Source organism: Lytechinus pictus, chromosome 3 (genome assembly GCF_037042905.1).
Source record: "Lytechinus pictus isolate F3 Inbred chromosome 3, Lp3.0, whole genome shotgun sequence".
Classification (NCBI taxonomy): Eukaryota; Metazoa; Echinodermata; class Echinoidea; order Temnopleuroida; family Toxopneustidae; genus Lytechinus; species Lytechinus pictus.
Genome location: NC_087247.1, coordinates 56,689,855 through 56,707,457, shown reverse-complemented (window position 1 = coordinate 56,707,457; position 17,603 = coordinate 56,689,855). Strand labels below are relative to the sequence as shown.

Genomic DNA, 17,603 nt, shown 5'->3' with positions numbered 1-17,603 from the left:
ACGAAATGGTTGGAGAATAATTAGGATTAGACCATATGGGATGAGAACAAATGGAAAGACGAAGTGGATGTAGACCAATTCAGCAATTTATGAAACAGGTAAGGCATTGATTAACAAGATTACACAACCACTTTCTATCATCAAACAGCTTGTACTGGACTGCTAATTCATATCAGTTTAAACAAAAACCATTGTTAAAAGATTCTAACACTGCACTGACCATGTTTTCACATTGCATAATTACACCCACAGGATTTATTCATAAATATATAAACATTTTTTAACACTCATTTTCAAATCTGGAAGTTAGTATGTTCCAATATTTGGCTAAATGTTATCCTGAAAAGTTTGACAATTGATATATACTCACTTGGCACCCATTGGAATGACCCCCTTTGAGCCTACTCCTACAGGAATATGATCAAAGAGTGACTGTGCTAGTTGTTCCTTCACAGGTAGCACATCTTCTTCAGTCAGGTTTGTTCGCAGAAGACGTACTCCACAATTAATATCAAATCCCACACCACCAGGGGATACTACAGCATTTGGATTTGACATATCAAAGGCTGCCATATTACCTGTAAAACAAAATATTCTTCATATATTAGCAAAATATGGTGTCTAAAATCATGCTTAAATAGACAACGCATCATATAAATCATAGAGAGATTCTTGTCATATGATTGGTTGAAAGGTGTTCATTATTTTATAATTGCTATACTGCATGCATTTTTAATTTTAGCACTCTCTCCCTCAGTGCGTACCACTGAGCATGCATGTAAACAATTTTATGAATGTGTGTGTTTGTGCACATGAAGTATTACATAGTGCATCAAACTAGGCTGACTGTTCGTACTAAGATCCATGAATAAATGTGTCAAAAAAGAAAACGAATGGCTGCTGTCATACATGGGTAAAAATAATCCATTGGGTAGGAAAACTAGTATTAACAAAGAAAAAGAGTTTCCTAACATACATGTAGGCCTACTTATATTTTAATTTTATCTACCGGTACTGATTTTTTTTTCTATTTTGTCAAATAACAAGATATATAAGATAAGTAGCAGATGTGTGTTTCCGTTTGTCCATTATACGTTGTTGTTGTTTTTGTATTCCCCCCCCCCCTTAATTTTTGTGCACTGGCAATTTCACCCATGATTCTGTATTACAGATAACATTAAAGTGATTTACAGAGTCAGATTGATTTGAACACCATTCCAGGGATGAAATATCGGAGGAGAAACTGTACTTCAAAAACAAAATAATATTAGAAAAAGGGAACTTTGCATCATTGCAAAATAGCTGAAATAAATTTACAAAAGCTGTACAACAATTTCAAATGTCTTTAAGAGCCAGTAGTAGTGCTTCAATTTGAAAATTACTTTTATCTATTTATGGCAAGTAGCTAAAAATATGCATCATTTGTCAATAGAACTGAATACTGGAAGAAGATATGTAAGCAAAGCTATCAATGAATTTCACGAAAATCACAATGAGTTTGATACAAAGTAATGATGCCAGAGTGGGTAGGTAATCCATGGTGCCCAGTTACATTTAAGACTACACTCTATATTTGAACCCCCACTGTCCTAGTCAGTATCAGAGGACAAAGACAATGGTAAGATCAGCAACCTGGTTTTATGCGAAGTGTGTGGAGGCTGGACACTCCCCAAGCTTTCATGAAAAAAGCTGTATTTATTTATGTGTAGATGGTGCTATGGTCCTTTCAAGGAAAATATATGGTGCATCCCAAATCACAGCAGCCATATGAAGACAAAATCTGTGGGCTGCCAGTTTTGAACACATCAGATACTGTCTGTAATTTGCAGTCCAGAACAGAACATCAGACCCAATCAACCGTAGGTCTAGTCCCTGATCCTATTTCACATGTGGTGTTAACAGATTTGAACCCCAAGAATAAACTTCAAAGACAAAGACTGTAACTGTCCACAAAAGCCCGAGCCTCCTGAAAAATTACCTTTATACCCGATTTTGACTTTACAAGATTTGTAAAACTATAAGGTGCAGCAACAAATAAAACCAAAGAAATACACAATGTGGAAAGTATCATCTAATTACAACTAATAAGCATGAAATCATGACATCACCATGTTTCACTTGATGTACTGTCCATAAACTCAATACTTTTCAGACGAAGTGTTTAAGGAGAATATAAAATGGCAAGAACACATAAGTAATGAAGAGCTCTTAGTCAAGACCAAAATGGAGAAACTGAGCATGACAATAAGGAGAAGACGGAAGTTTATCGGGCATATACTAAGGGGGGAACCTGCAAGCATCTGCTACACAGCATTGACCTGGGCACCAGAAGGGAAAAGGCAAAGGGGCAGGCCCAAAACAACTTGGCGGCAAACAGTAGAAAAAGAAAGGACCCTGGCTGGATGGAGGTCATTGGCAGAAGCCAGAGCTGTGGCCTCTGATAGAACAGGGTGAGATGTTCGGTGGAGGCCCTATGTGCCACTAGGCATCTGGAGAATTAGGTAACAGTCCATAAACTGGTGAATATATATCCAGGGTGCGACATAAGCGCTTGCCCGATTGCCCGGGGCAAGTAAAAGTTAGAGTCGGGCAAGTGTTTTGAAGCAAAGACAAAAACTGCTTGCCCGAATCGGGCAAGCAAAATTCTCCTATGGAAATTATATTTTAGAAAGATTCCCCATATTTCACCATCAAAATATAGAAAAGAAAAAGAGAAAATAATAGCAATATCATTAATTTCTTCTTTCAAAAAAGTTTATAATTCGAATTGCAAAATTTGCGTTATTTTCGGCAATAAACACACAGCTCAGAGACGTACACACACACACAGAATCAATGGCAGTCTAGCATACCTAGCTAGCTAGCGCCTAGTCCACGCAGCCGATGCATGTACCGGGTAGCGTTTCATCAACATTTTTGTCCGACAAGTTGTCAGATCTGACATCTTTTCCTCATTTTGATTGGCTGAGAAGCAGTGTTAGTATGGTAACTGTCAGATAAAATGGGACTTGTCGGATAAAATGTCTGACAAGTCTTTCATGAAACACTCCCCTGGTAGTAAAGTTTCTACGGTGTACGGTGCTGCACGAACGAAGTTTGCTCTGGAAGAAATCTCCCACAGAACTGTCAAAATTCACATTTCCCACCAATGAAAATTCTTGTAATGTCCATATTTCCTAAAAATTGGGGTAGCTCTGTCATTTGTAAGCAATAAAAGGAGAAATTTTCACTTCTGTTATGCTTCAAAATGATCGGGTTTCGAATGATCGTCTGTATCGCACACACTGAAATACATTGTTTGACAGTCCCACATATGCATTTGTGTGTATGTTGATAAACATGGTTTCTTTCGTAACTATTTTTTTTAGCCAATGAAATTGATAAATTTTCTTCTTTATTTATGATTGGATAGTTTGAGCTTTCTTCCTCTCTATTTTCTTTCTCTCTGCCTATCTTTCCTTCTGTTGAATCTCTCTTTATTTCTTTAAATTTCCTTCCTTCTTTTGTTCATTTTTTCTGTTACTTTTTGTCATTCTTTTCTTTCTATCTTTTTTTCTTCCTTCCATCCAACCTTTGTTTACCTCTTTCTTTAACCCTTCCTTCTTTTTCCCCTTCCTTTCATTCTTTCTTACTGTCTTCCTTTGTTTACCTCTTTCTTTAACCCTTCCTTCTTTTTCCCCTTCCTTTCATTCTTTCTTACTGTCTTCCTTCCGTCCATCCATTCTTTACCCTTTCTTCCTGTCTTTTTTCCTTCCTTACTTTCTTCATCCCTTTCATTCTTTTCTTTCTTTATTTCATTCCTTTGTTTCTTTTTGTCTTTCATTCTTCCTTTCTCCTTTCTTTCTTTCTTTCTTTCTTTATTTCTGTCTTTCATTCTTTTGATCTTTCTTTTTACCATCCATCCTTCCTTTTCCTTCCTTCATTTCTTTCTGTCTTTCGTTGTATCTTTCTTTTCTTTTTTCCTTCCTTCCATCTATCCTTATACCTTTTCTTTCTTCCTATCTTCCTTCTTTCCTTTCTCTCATTTTCTTTCTTTCTCTTTTCCTTCCTTCCATCAATCCTTTACCTTTTCTTTTTCTTTTTCTCTTTTCTTTCTTCCTTTCTTTTTTTTTTACCTTTTTTTCTTTTTTATTCGTTCTTTGCTTTCCTTCCTTTCTCTTCCCCTCAGTTTTTTTTCAATTTTTTTTCTTTCCTTCCTTCTTTCTTTTTTTTTTCTTTTGTTCTTTTGATTTTTCTTTTTTTTCCATCCATCCATCCTTATTTTTTCTTTCTGTCTATCTTCATCTCTTTCCTTCATTCCTTCCTTCATTTATTTCTGTCTTTCGTTGTATCTTTCTTTTCTTTTTTTCCTTCCTTCCATCTATCCTTATACCCTTTCTTTCTTCCTATTTTCCTTCTTTCCTTTCTCTCGTTTTCTTTTTCCCTTTTCCTTCCTTTCTGTTTTTTTTTTTCTTTCTTGTTTTCCTTTTATTCATTCCTTTCTTTCCTTTCTTTCCCTTCCTCTCATTTTTTTCTATTTTATTTCTTTTTTCTTTCCATCCTCCTTTCCCTTCTTTCTTTCTTTCCATCTTTCTCTTCCCCGCAGCCATTCTCTCTCTCTTTATTTCCTTTTTTTTCTTTCTTCCTTTATTTCTTTGTCCTTTCTGTTTTTCTTACTTTTTTTCCTTTCATTCTCTCCCCATCTCTTCATTTTTTTTCTCTGGTTATTTTCAGTGATTTCCCCTTTTTTTATTGTGTGTCCTAGTCCCCTCCAAAATATATGGAAAATATATGAGATTAGGAAATTAATTAAAGAGCATATTTACCATTTATTTTGTCATGATGTTCAAGATAAAAATCATTAAAAAAAAGAAATACAACTACAAGGTACATCAGTAGTCATGTTGAAAAATGTATTTTTAAAGCCGTCAATGGTATGGTATGTAAAACTATAAGGCTATAACTTGTTTTGAAGCAATAAAACTTTGTTTTGAAGGATTTTTTCGGGCAAGTGAAATCTATATTCGGGCAAGTATTTTCCAACTATTTGAAAATTTACTTGCCCGACTGGGCAAGTGCTTCAAAAAAGTTATGTAGCACCCTGATATATCCTAAACCAATTGAAGTACTGAAGAACAAAGAGATATTGTACATGTGTTATAGTTGTTGTCTGCTAAGAATATTGGATACTAGTTGTTTGGTAGGACTCACAATTCGGTGGATTTACAATATGGTGCGCCATCTATTGGTTGCAGCGAAAAGGCAAAATTTCTTACTTCGGGGACCACATCGTGCACAGACACACGCAGGCAGACACGCTCAGTACTAGTTAACTGTAAAGTGACTTTGATGCTACAAAAATGAAACCATATGGCAAGAATTCATAAACAAGTGGAGCGCCTCTGGCAGTCTCATCTGCATTACGCGATTCATACAATACGGTACTACGTTCATTGACCCTAAGTTGATATTTGACCTTGATCATGTGACGTAAGACTTGTCAATAATACTTGATTACCCCTATGTCCACGTTTCATAAACTATATCCATAAACTTTGAAAGTTATGACAGCAATTTAATAATTACCTCCAACATGGCCAAAGTTCATTGACCTTAAATGACCTTTGACTTTGGTCATGTGACCTGAAACTCGCACGAGATGTGTAGTGATACTTGATTACTCTTATGTCTAAGTTTTATGAACTACATGTAGATCCATACACTTTCAGAGTTATGATGGGTATTCAACAAATACTCCCACATGGCCAAAGTTCAATGACCTTTGACCTTGGTCATGTGACCTGAAACTCGCACAGGATATTCAGTGATACTTGATTACCCTTATGGCCAAGTTTCATGAACTAGGTCCATATACTTTCGAAGTTATGACGAACTTTCAAAAGCTTAACCTTAGGTAAGATTTTGACTTTGGTCTAAATTCATTGACCCTAAATGACCTTGGTCATGTGACCTGAAACTCAGACAGGATGTTCAGTAATACTTGATGAACCTTATGTCCAAGTTTCATGAACCTGGGGTGGTATTCTGAGATCCATTTTCTCTCAGATAAAATAAAATATTTTATCTCTGTTAAAATCAGTGAGATAAAATACCCTTAAAATCTCTCCGAATTGGTATTCTGAGAACAATTTTATTTTCATTTTATCTCTGTAAGACACACCTACTTTTTAATCAATATCCAATTAGAAACGCGCTTTTATAGCTCTCTCGTGTCACTCAACCAATTGAAATCCATTCCGCCAGGAGGTGTGGCAAAGGGGTGAGATTGCGTCAATTTATTGACTTCAAATACGCTTGCACTATACGCTTGCGCGTCTTTACATTTCTTTTTTAAAAAAAGGACAATACTCTCATCTTTTTTTAAGTCTATATGGCATCTTTTCAAGCATCATTTCAAAGACAATATTAGTCAAGACAAGTCTTATATGAAATACTTTCTGATTGTACAGGAATGACGTTAAGGGGTTATTCTCAATAAATATATAATTTTTCTTCATTTTCATGTCAACATTTGGGGCTAATTCACCTAGAAATATTGGTGAAATCAACGTCGCGGAGATAAAATAGCCCCTACCCTCTTTAAGTTTTTTTTTTCTTCAAAGTAACTTGGCCGCAAGCACATCATCCGCGTTGCAATACCCAGATACGCGATGGGTATGTCTATGCAGGCACTGTTCTGTTGCGTATTATCTATAGTTACGCAAGATAAAATTTATACGCAAGATAAAATTGTAAATTTTATCTGAGAGATAAAATGTCATCTCAGAATACCAATTTCATTTTAAGAGATAAAATAAAATATTTTAAAGATAAAATGACCTCAGAATACCGCCCCAGGTCTATATACTTTCTAAGTTAAGCTGTCATTTCAAAAACTTAACCTTCGGTTAAGATTTGATGTTGACGCCGCCACCGCCACCAAACCGGCACCTGTAGTCTCACACTGCTAGCAGGTGAGACAAAACCTCCCGGACCTTGTAAACAGCACATCCAGTCGAGCCGCTTTGGCCAGCGCTGAATAATCGCATGCATGCATGTACTTTGCATGCATCATAGAGGTAGATTAAAGTAAAGCTTTAATTTATCCACCTCTATGGCATGCATGCACTTTAGTGCTAGCGCGCGCATAACGGATGTCGACTTCTCCCATGGGGCATTGCGAATTTCGGCCTGTCCGCTGCAACTGATAGATGGCGCACCGTATTGTGAACCCACCAAATTGATGACATTAAACTTCACAGAACTAATGATATTCGGTCCATTATATATCACCCATCATGAAATAGTACTACGTATTCATATTTCAGTCAGTATCTGTAAAATAATTGCCCATATTCTACATGGTATTCTTTCTGTTAGAGGCCATCAGTACTTACCAATAGCAAAGCCATATCCAGAATGGATATCTGGTAGTCCAATTGAGTAGCCAACGATGCCTGGTAATGCTGCTACGTTTGCGATCTGTTTAACCGCTGGTAAAAAACCACCAACACCTGTAATGTGTGTATAATATGAATACATTTTCAATTGAAATACTCATAAGGGATATAAGAAAGAGAATGAGAGAGAAAGAAGTGGAAGCGAAGGAGAAGGGGGAGGAGAATGGAAAGAGGAAAAAGAGGAGAAAATACTAGGAGGAATAAAGGAGAAAAAAGAGAAGGATTTCAAGGGGAAGAGGAGGAAGACAAAGAACCAGGAAGAGAAGAGGAAGTGAAGAGATGGGAGAAAGAAAACGAAAAGAAAGGGAAGAGAAGGGGAAGTGGAAGGAAAGGAGGAAAATTATGAGAAAAAGAAAGAGACGAACAAAACAAAGAATCGATAGAAGTAGTAGTATTAGCAGTAGAAGAAGTAGCAATTAACCATAGAGATGTATACTAATTACGCTAGAGTGCGGAGTCGCCATAGGCGCGCGTACTTAACGTCTGTGATTGCGCGGAGCGTGGTCGGCCATTGCTCGATAGGTCTCGATTTGCAAAAGTACCCGGATGTAAACATAGCTCGTACATGTGACGCTGTGAAAAAGGGTGCTGTCTCCGGCTTTTATCTTGAAGAAAAGAATCCAACCTCATATACAATTGAAAATATGAATGACAAATTGCATCTCAATAAACTATTTGTGTGATTACATGGGGATCAGTTATTGATTTGTCTTTTTACCTGAATTCTCGGGATGAAATTCTCAAATAATTTGCATCTACGAATACCTGTCCCCCTGTCCGTTTATAGGCCTATTATAATAATAGACAACATATTGATAACACATAAATAAATAAATAGATGAATAAATAAAATAAAACATTGATAGTAAATTTTGACATTTAATTCAAAAAGACAGTTAATCAGCCCATCTTCTATGGATTTCCCTATACCTTTGGCTTTAACTGTCATCGTCCTTTGGCAATTCCTTCATCCACATGATTCCATGTTCTCATCGACCAATTTATGTCGGATATAATTTTGTAATTTCAATTCACTTCACTTCAATTCATTTTTAAAAATTTCATTTCCATTCAAACATAATACAAAGTTACATAAATCGGATAGGCCCTATAACAATTTTACAGATGAACATTCTTATCTCGTAAAAAAAAGAAACCAGTAGGCCTATGAAATTGAGCATACATGGCCTACTATCATTATGTAACTTGCCTTAATTTGTATGAAATATATTCTAGTAATAGTTTTTTTAATGTACAATAATTTGTATAAGTTAGTGTTTTTATCTTATACTAACTATAAACTATATATGAGCTATTTTAGTTTTATTAGCAAGTAGTATTTCAGGGCATCTCATTAATTTTTCTTGGTGAGCCTCCCGTTACACCATCAATGGTGAAACTATATTGGGTCTTCAGTGGTTTTATTAATTTTTTTTCTCATAGGAATATGATAAAAATCTGCAGGCCTATACGGCACCGAAAATGAGATATTGATTTTAAAAATATCTAGAATGACTTTTCATTGTTCCAAAATTGTTGCTTTTAATACCCTTCTCTTTGAGTTAGAATCGGTTTATTTTATTCGCTTTTTAGGGGGTGGGGTGAAGTGACATACGCATCCAAGCAAATTCACAATCAAAATAAAAGTATTCAAGTACAGGGGGCGCGACCGGACCCCTCCCTGAAGTGAAAATGAACAGTACATAATAAAATTTGATTGTGATTTTATGCATCCCCCGACCACCACTTTCAAAATCATTCCGCGGCCCCATAATAAACTGACATAATAATTTTGTTCATCCATGGAAATCGTATCATTAAAAAAAAATGAGAAAATCAAATTCAGTATATACTTTTAAAATGACCAAAAAAAGGGGGAAAAATAATCTGTAAAACGTGTGTTTATATCTGTTTATACACAGAGCCGAGAGGCCGGTGCCAGTGTTAGGAAATCTTTGTCATTAACATGATTAAATTAGTATTCAAGCAACACAATTAAATCCATGGGGGAAAAGGAGTTATGCCCATATGATTTCTATGTGTAGATCTATACATGTATATATGGAAAATAAATTATAACAATTATTCTAAAAAATGAAGAAATAAATTATCAGCATCATGGTTATTATGAAACTACTCGAAAATAATGCAATTGTGTTTTCTATCAATACATTGTGTCTCAGATCAGGCGCGGATCCAGGATTTTCCAAAAGGGGGAGCCGGGGGTGGATAATTCAAAGGGGGGTACACTAGTGTGTTTTAACGGCATTTAACATTACAAATTTTAACTGTGGGGGGGGGGGGGGGGTCACGAGCCGGCTCTGCCCCCCTCCCACTTAGATCCGCCAGTGTCTCATATGCATTAGACACTGTGATATGGCCTGTATAGGCCAAGTTAACTTTCTTGACAAAATTTCTGAGGTCAACTTGAACATGTTATAAATTTGTTAATCAATTTCAATTCATTTATTTCACTCGATAAAAATAACATATATACAGGTAAATAAATAATACATAATGACAAGAACAAACAAAGTAACAAAAATGATAATACAGTAAATAGTGTACAAAACAGGCTTCGAGTGTGGACTGGCATTAAAGATCTGTTGGATCTTAGAAGTTCCAGCCCAATAAAGAAAGAAAAAGAAGGGATACAAAATAGAACATACAAAGACAAAAGAATACAAGGAAAAAACAAGCATTAATAAAGTTAAAATGAAGTGTTTGCCTTTCTAGGAAAATGATAGAAAAAAGGTAAAGGACTAGCGTATGTGGAGGGTCACAGAAAATCGACATGTGAAATTAGTGAGAAAAGTGTAGGAGAAGGGCAAACACAGAAATTATAGTCATTTTACGCAATTACTTAGTTGTTATTGGATGCGAACGTTGTTAACAGAATTTCTTTGTACTGACGTTGAAAACTATTAAGGGATAAACTATTTTTAAGTGTAGGGGGAAGAGAGTTCCATAATTTGGGACCTGAATACATTATAGTTTTTTGAGTAAAAGAAGTACGGACGGAAGGCATGTGAAAATCAAATTGTCTACGAGTTTGGTTAGAATGGGTAGTAGTATTGAGACAAAAATATCTGCTTAGTGATTCAGGATTATCTTTTTGTGACAAGAATACATAGATGATCCAAGGGATAGTTTATAAAGGTCAAATACACTCAGGACTTTTAATCTTTTAAAAAGGACACTAGTGTGGGCATTAAATTAAAAGTTTTACATATTATTCTTACTGCTCTTTTCTGTAATTTGAATAATCTTAACATATTTAGGTTATTGTTGGCTACGGTGGCCCATACAACATTACAATAAGTTAAATATGGATAAACCATTGTATAATAAAGGTTGATTAATATGTTTTGGGGAAGGAAATTTAATTTATTCATTACACCTATATTTCTTGAAATAATCGAACATAAGTAATTAAAGTGATTAGACCAGGAGAGTTTATTGTCAAGTTGGATGCCAAGAAATTTTGTATAGGATGTGTGTTGAATTTCCTTACTGCTGAGATATATCCTAACATCGTTGGGATTGAAGTGGCAATTTGAAAATATCATTGATGTTGTTTTAGAAATATTTATTATGAGTTTATTCTTGACTAACCATTCTTCTACATGAACTAATTCTTGATTGAGATTTTCACATAATTTATTTACATTATCATTTGACAAGGAAATTGTTGTATCGTCAGCAAATATTGTAAAATGCAACTTTTTGGAAGTAAATCTGATATCATCTATATATATTAAAAATAGAAGGGGACCTAAGATTGACCCTTGAGGAACACCATGCATTATGATCTTAGATTCAGAATTATGCTTTTTATAAATAGTATATTGTTTACGCCCCGACAGATAGCTGTTAACCCATTTTATAGCTGTACCTCTTATTCCATAGCAGTTAAGTTTATACAATAGGACTCCCTAGAACAATATGCCCAGGCCTACATGTTATTTTTACTATTTATCCCTTCCAAATCTTTAGAAAATAACAGTCATATTAGTGTATCGAAATGTTATGACCAAAGCAAAAACAATTGGGGATGTATCATTGGCCTGTATATTATGCGCTATATTGATATTCCCATATATATATATATGGGCATTTTTGTTCTCAGTTTCGTTAGATGTTTTGTTAATTTAAACTGTAATTTTGTACATTCAATACTATTTAACTTTTCCATTTGCTTTCGCGCTCATATGTCATCATTTTGTTCCGTTTCTGTGCTATCACAGTACATGCCCCATAGGTACTGTACGCGCATGGCAGGCTGCGAAGACCTATCGAGTAATGGCGGCCGGTCTCCGCGTAATCACAGCGATTTGACGAAATACGCCCTCTAGCATTATTAGTATATATCTCTATGCTATTAACAGACTACAGTACATGTATATACAGTGGATAAAATTCAAAGAGAAAGATTAATGGAGGCAATGGACAAAGAAAAACATGCTGAGATAAGAATGCATTACCTTTTGATCTACAGGAATGTTGCAGCTCTTCAAACATCAGCCTCTCCAACTTCTTGTCAACATAAAAGCGTCCTTCCACCTGTATATAAATAAAAGTATAATATAGAAAACATGATTGCAACTATATTTTCTTGTTTTCAGTGGCATCTAGTAATTATCAGCAACTCAACCCTATCTAGGCCGGGGTATTTTGGGATATCATATGGCGGGGGAGGGGGGCCTCCCCGGCCCCCCTAGAGATCTTGGCCGTCGATCGCGCCGAAAATTGGCATGCAGGTTGCATGGGACATAATCTACAAAATTCTGTATGAATATATTTCATGCAAATCGCTATTAATTGATTATGCTTATTTATGCGTAATTAGTATGCAAAATTATACTTTTTCCTCTAATTCCCTAAATAACGCTCCAAATGTTTTAATTTTTGGTGTAGAAACTCTGTGTTCTTAGCAAATAAATGTGAAAAAATTGCGATATCAGATCAATTTCTCATGTATCATATTGTTTTTTGCAATTTCTTATGTATTGTTTTGTTATTGGACCATTTGTTTTTCATTGTTTTTTCCATGAACTTTGTCGGGGACTCTTTTGATTTCATAAACAGCATAAAATAAATCCGTTTAGACCAGCAAAACTAAAAATAATCATACATATATGATTTTTGGTTGAAAACACAATTTGCATTTACTTTATACACGAAATCACGTTTTAGAGCAATTTTGGGTCTGACATGCCTTACAAAATGTTGCGTAATGTCAGAACCACGTACCCATGCCCAAGACTTGAACGTAAAAAGTCAGCGAGTGGCGCGGTCAAAAAATTTTGTGGCGAAAATATTGTGCGAATCGTTGAGGGGGCTCTGACTCCTCCGAGCCGGCCTAAATAGGGTTGTGGAAGGTTAATGTGATTTCATATTCACAGTAAGCACTCGAAGTTACAATACATCTAAGAAAAGGGGGTTTATCAATGTACATTTATTATCATAATCCGAATATTGTGCTTACATAAAAATCTGTCATTCATATGAATAATGATATATACTCCAAATGAGTAAGTGAAGACAATGGGGTTACCTTTGCTTTAAGGCATTGGTTAACATTGATTTGACTTTAACATAAATCAGAAGATATATTTTGAAGATATTATTCATCCCCCCCAAAAAAAATTATTATCTAGCATATAGATTTTACCTGCATATTGTTAACAAATCCTTTCTTGATCTGCCAACAATTGCCAGAAAGTTTGTTGAGGTACTTCAGTTCCTCATTGTATGTTCGAACGGTAGTCGCCATCTTCAACAACTTACAGAATCTACAAAAAAAGGAAACATTTGAGCCCTATCTTGTTAAATTGAACAAGCATTGGTAATATTCCAGATAATATTACACAGCATAGACTAGACTATTGCAATGCTGTTCTTTATCATATTAGTCAGGCTGATCTTGGTGGACTGCGAGTGTTTAGAATGCTGGATCTAGACTTGTGCAACATGTTCATTTATATTTTCATGCCTCATCTCTAACACATTGATTCACTGGCCGTGAGTCAGAGAGAATATCCTTCAAGCTTCTTCAACTGGGGCCGTATTCTGAAAATTGTCTTAAGAGAAATATTCTTGTATATTTAGAGTAACAATAAAATCTGTATTGTGAAAATTCTGGTATCTTTTCTTGTAAATTTTCTTGTAACTTTTACTAAGCGCTTATGATATCAGTTACAATGATGCGTAAAGTTAAAAACGGTGCATAAACCTCTATGCGCAAGATAACATATCGAGATAAAACATATTCTGAAAATTCTCTTATCTTTGCATTCTGTTAACTTCCTTGCAAAATACAAGAAAATTTACAAGAGGTAGGGGGCTATTGTAACTTATTGTTGCATGCGATATTTCTTGGTCAACAATAATAATTTCTTGCTGCATCCCGCAAGAACATGTTTTACAAAAGGAGACATTCCAAAGAGGTTACATGTATAACAACGGATCGGTAGACTTTTCAGCTATTGAAAATTGGCATTCGAGAAGATGAATCTTTTCAAAGAAAATATGACTGAGAAAAGCCACGTGTATTTTAGCACAGTAGTATACAAGCATAAGCGTCGGTGGCACAAAGGAAATTACGCCGCATGTCAACAATGCGCTTAATTATTTTTTTTAGAAGGGACGCTTCTATTGGTTGACTGAAACACATAAAAAGTTTTATGATTGGTTGATAAAATATTAGGCTTGTCAGAGATAAAATAGGGGAAGTCCTTACAGAGATAAGACAATTTTCAGAATAATGATTTAAGAAAATTTTAGCGAGCTGTTATCTTGCTGAGTTACAAGAAAAGTTAAAGACAATTTTCAGAATACCACCCCTTGTCTTTAAATCCTGTCTTAAGCTTTGGTAAAGCATCTGTAACGTAAATGTTAACCATACTCAGGTAGCATTGAAAATTACAATAAAATATTACAATATTTCAAAAGCGTTTTTCTCCCATTACAGTTAAATATCTGTTGGGATTTAAATGGAACATTTTGCACATTTTGCAATCAAGTGAAGAACAAGATGCATTAGGCTCTATATCTAAACAAGTATGCGAGTGCAAGCTTGACATTTTGATATTCTGACCTGAAAATGTAACATCTTAAACATGAACAACTGCATGTATCCAGTCAGTCAGCAAGCCCTGAAAAAGTAGCTTCTTTTATCCAAGTGATATTCATGACTAGAGGGTTTTTGCATTGTTAATGAACTTGGTGCGAACCAAAACACCTCTTTTTATTCGGCCATTGCTGCTCTAAATATTGACCAAATTTCATGTTTTTGGTATCTTTGTAAAGAAGAAGAATCATTCTTTCAGATCATGTGTTTGGATTTTTAGAAGGATGTTGTAATATAGGAAAAACTTTTGATCTAAAACATGAAACAAATAATTTTTTTCATGCAACAAAAGTTGTTGTTTTCACACTTAATTTCTGTTTGAGCACAAATTATTCTTAGATCATGTTAAAGCTGAAGATCTAAGCTTTAATATGATATAATTTTATAAGATGTATTTTAGATGGGTCAGCAGCCAGCTTTTCATAGGCCAAGTACATTTAGCAGCTCAAAAACAAGAATACTGCGCTCTGATTGGTCATAGAGACCACACACCCACGCAAATTCCAATGTTCCCCACACTGGGCCTCTGCAAGGTCACACTCACCATGTGGTAATCTCTTCAAATTACCCGCGCCAGTTGTTCTGAAAACATTATTCAGCCAATCAGAACTCTGGATTTTATGTTACCCAGAAATTTCAGAAATCTTGTCTTGCATCTTGATGGAAAAAGCTGGCTGCTGACCCATTTAAAAGATGCCACATATCAAGAGTGACATTGTAAGAAAATATAGTTTGAGCTTTCTGATGATATAAATAATGTTTGTGCCTAAAACGCAACATGTTGCACAATTTGCAAGTGAAAACAGAGGAAGAAAATTCTGTTTGATGCATCTTTTCAGGTAAAAAATTCAATTATTTATCAAAATATTTTATTCAAAAGTGACCAATATAAAAGAGTAACATTTACTCTTTCCCATGGTATAAAAATAATCAATATTACTCAAGGAAAAAGTGGTTAAATTCTTTGAGAAAGAAAGTCTCACAATTCACGAGATTTTGGAGGGACATGAATTCAGCCACGAGAGGACTTGGATAAATCTTGCTCATTTGCTCATTAACACAGGGGCTTGCCGACTGACTGTATCACTAATACATACTAAAGCATCCATAAATGAATCAGATCTATGCTGGATTTCACTACAGCATAGACACAACAATATCCTGTACAGGTTGGCAATTTCATCTGTGCTACAAATATGTAATGTCTGTAACACAATAGTGATGTAATATCTGTATATAAAAGCTTTTTTCAATAATTTATGGAAATCTTTTTTTTAATGTGTTATGTTGTGTGATTTCCCACATCAGCTTTGCATTTGAATTTGCCACAAAACGACCAAAATCGATGTTAAACAGCCAATTTTTTTTTTAATGAAATACAGAAAAAAATGGCAGCAATTAAGTTTTTAAGACCGTACTACGGTAGATCTACATGATTCTGAAAAGTGCATTCAACAGAGTACAAAATAAATAGTGAGTGGGTGATATCATCAGTCCCCTCATTTGCATACTGACCACTAGTGACCAGAAAGGATGTGAAGAACTATTTTGTGAATCTATAATTAAAGCAAAACTATAAGAAGTCATACCATGTACCTTTATTTTTACATCCAATTTTGATGGAAGGTTCAGTGCTACTGCTATGATTTTGTTGGATTTTTCTCTTTTTATTCAAATCAACTTTTTGTTAAGAGTAAGACTTAACATTTCTAGATCGAATAGACTCTTAGTTAGATCTAGTTATGTTGGAACTTAGAGTTCTGGTAATTTTACTCTAGATATCTAGAGTCTAAACTTGTTAGAACTTAGATCTGTTCTTCTTCTTCTGATATAGTCAGACTCACTGATAAATCTGCTGTTTCTTCAAAGTTTTTCAAAATTTCCTGATATTTTTGTTGTCCTCCCTACACATTGACGGAGGGGATGCCGCGGAGCCAGGCCCAGTGAAGTCTCAGAGGAGCATATCCCTTACTAGGGTGTCTGAAGCCTAAAAAATAAAAAACAGCTGATTTAGGGGAAAATATGGCACATTATTTCGGGGAAGTTCAGGCTACTAGAAAAATGTGATCTGAATTGATTATTAACTTGTGTTTGGCATGTATGGAAAGAGAAAATTCAGGGGCTTCTTTTGACAGTAAGGACAAGTTTATATGATCATTTTAAATAAGGATTTAGAGATAAATTGCAAACCCTTATTTTTGTGTGTGTTGAGATTGCCATTTCTCCATGCGTTTTCTATGGGAAAATGAAATTTCTGTTTTGCACAATTTTTTTCATTTTGTCGCAATTTTTCATTGTGATCTGGTTTCCAAATCTTTATAAAAATCATACCATCAGATAGAGCATAAAAAATCTTATAAAATAGGTGTATTATTTCAAGCATCGCGATTGGCCAATACGCGTCACATGACACCCAACTTTTTTGGTGCACTGCACGGCAGTGCCAAAGGTGCGCAACGAAAATTGACATTGCACGCTCAAGCAAACCAGTGCGGTGGAATTCCAACAAAACTGTACTGTAACTTTTCAAGAATTTGTTTCTGTGTTGCTATTTTATAAAACAAATAATGCACTTGCTCTGTCGTGCGTAAAAGTAAATGCAGAGAAAGCTCGGTTTCTTCAGATGGTGCACGCTGGGCACTCGCCGCCAGCGGCTCGTGCACAGTGCGGCACCTATCTAAAGAAACCTTGCGTGCTCTGCATTTCCACTAACGCACTCGGCTGCATGCATTATTTGTATATTATACAACACATGGATAGATCCTTGACAGCTGATTAGATGAAAGCGTGTCACATGACATTCAGAGGAATCAGCTATAGCACGCTAAGATATGATAGCCGTGCTATAGTCGACTATAGCACGCTGAAGTAAATGAGCCAGCACTGCAAGATCCCTGGGCACACTGAACCCATGGACATGCCCCGTACACGTTAAGTGAATTAGCGGTATACGCGCGTAATCACGTTTTCGTATCTCTGACCGATGTACGTAGCACTGCGCATAAACATTGCTAAGCTGAACACATTGCGCG

The 17,603-nt window shown here is 35.4% G+C and overlaps 1 protein-coding gene across 15 annotated transcripts in view; it reads right to left on the bottom strand.

Moving 5' to 3' along the window:
• Positions 1 to 17,603, bottom strand: part of LOC129256942 (RNA-splicing ligase RtcB homolog) — a 34,397-nt gene that overhangs the window by 14,540 nt on the left and 2,254 nt on the right. For 8 of the 15 annotated variants that reach the window (XM_064097415.1, XM_064097410.1, XM_064097417.1 and 5 more), the window contains exons 2-6: positions 16,416 to 16,558; positions 13,114 to 13,234; positions 11,924 to 12,002; positions 7,377 to 7,493; positions 371 to 578 (exon numbers count right to left, since the gene is read on the bottom strand). In XM_064097415.1, the coding sequence (XP_063953485.1) occupies positions 371 to 578; positions 7,377 to 7,493; positions 11,924 to 12,002; positions 13,114 to 13,215 (506 nt within the window). In that variant the 5' untranslated portion in view covers positions 13,216 to 13,234; positions 16,416 to 16,558. The remainder of the gene's footprint in view (positions 1 to 370; positions 579 to 7,376; positions 7,494 to 11,923; positions 12,003 to 13,113; positions 13,235 to 16,415; positions 16,559 to 17,603) is intronic. The other 7 variants (XM_064097414.1, XM_064097413.1, XM_064097412.1 and 4 more) reach the window with 1 other exon arrangement.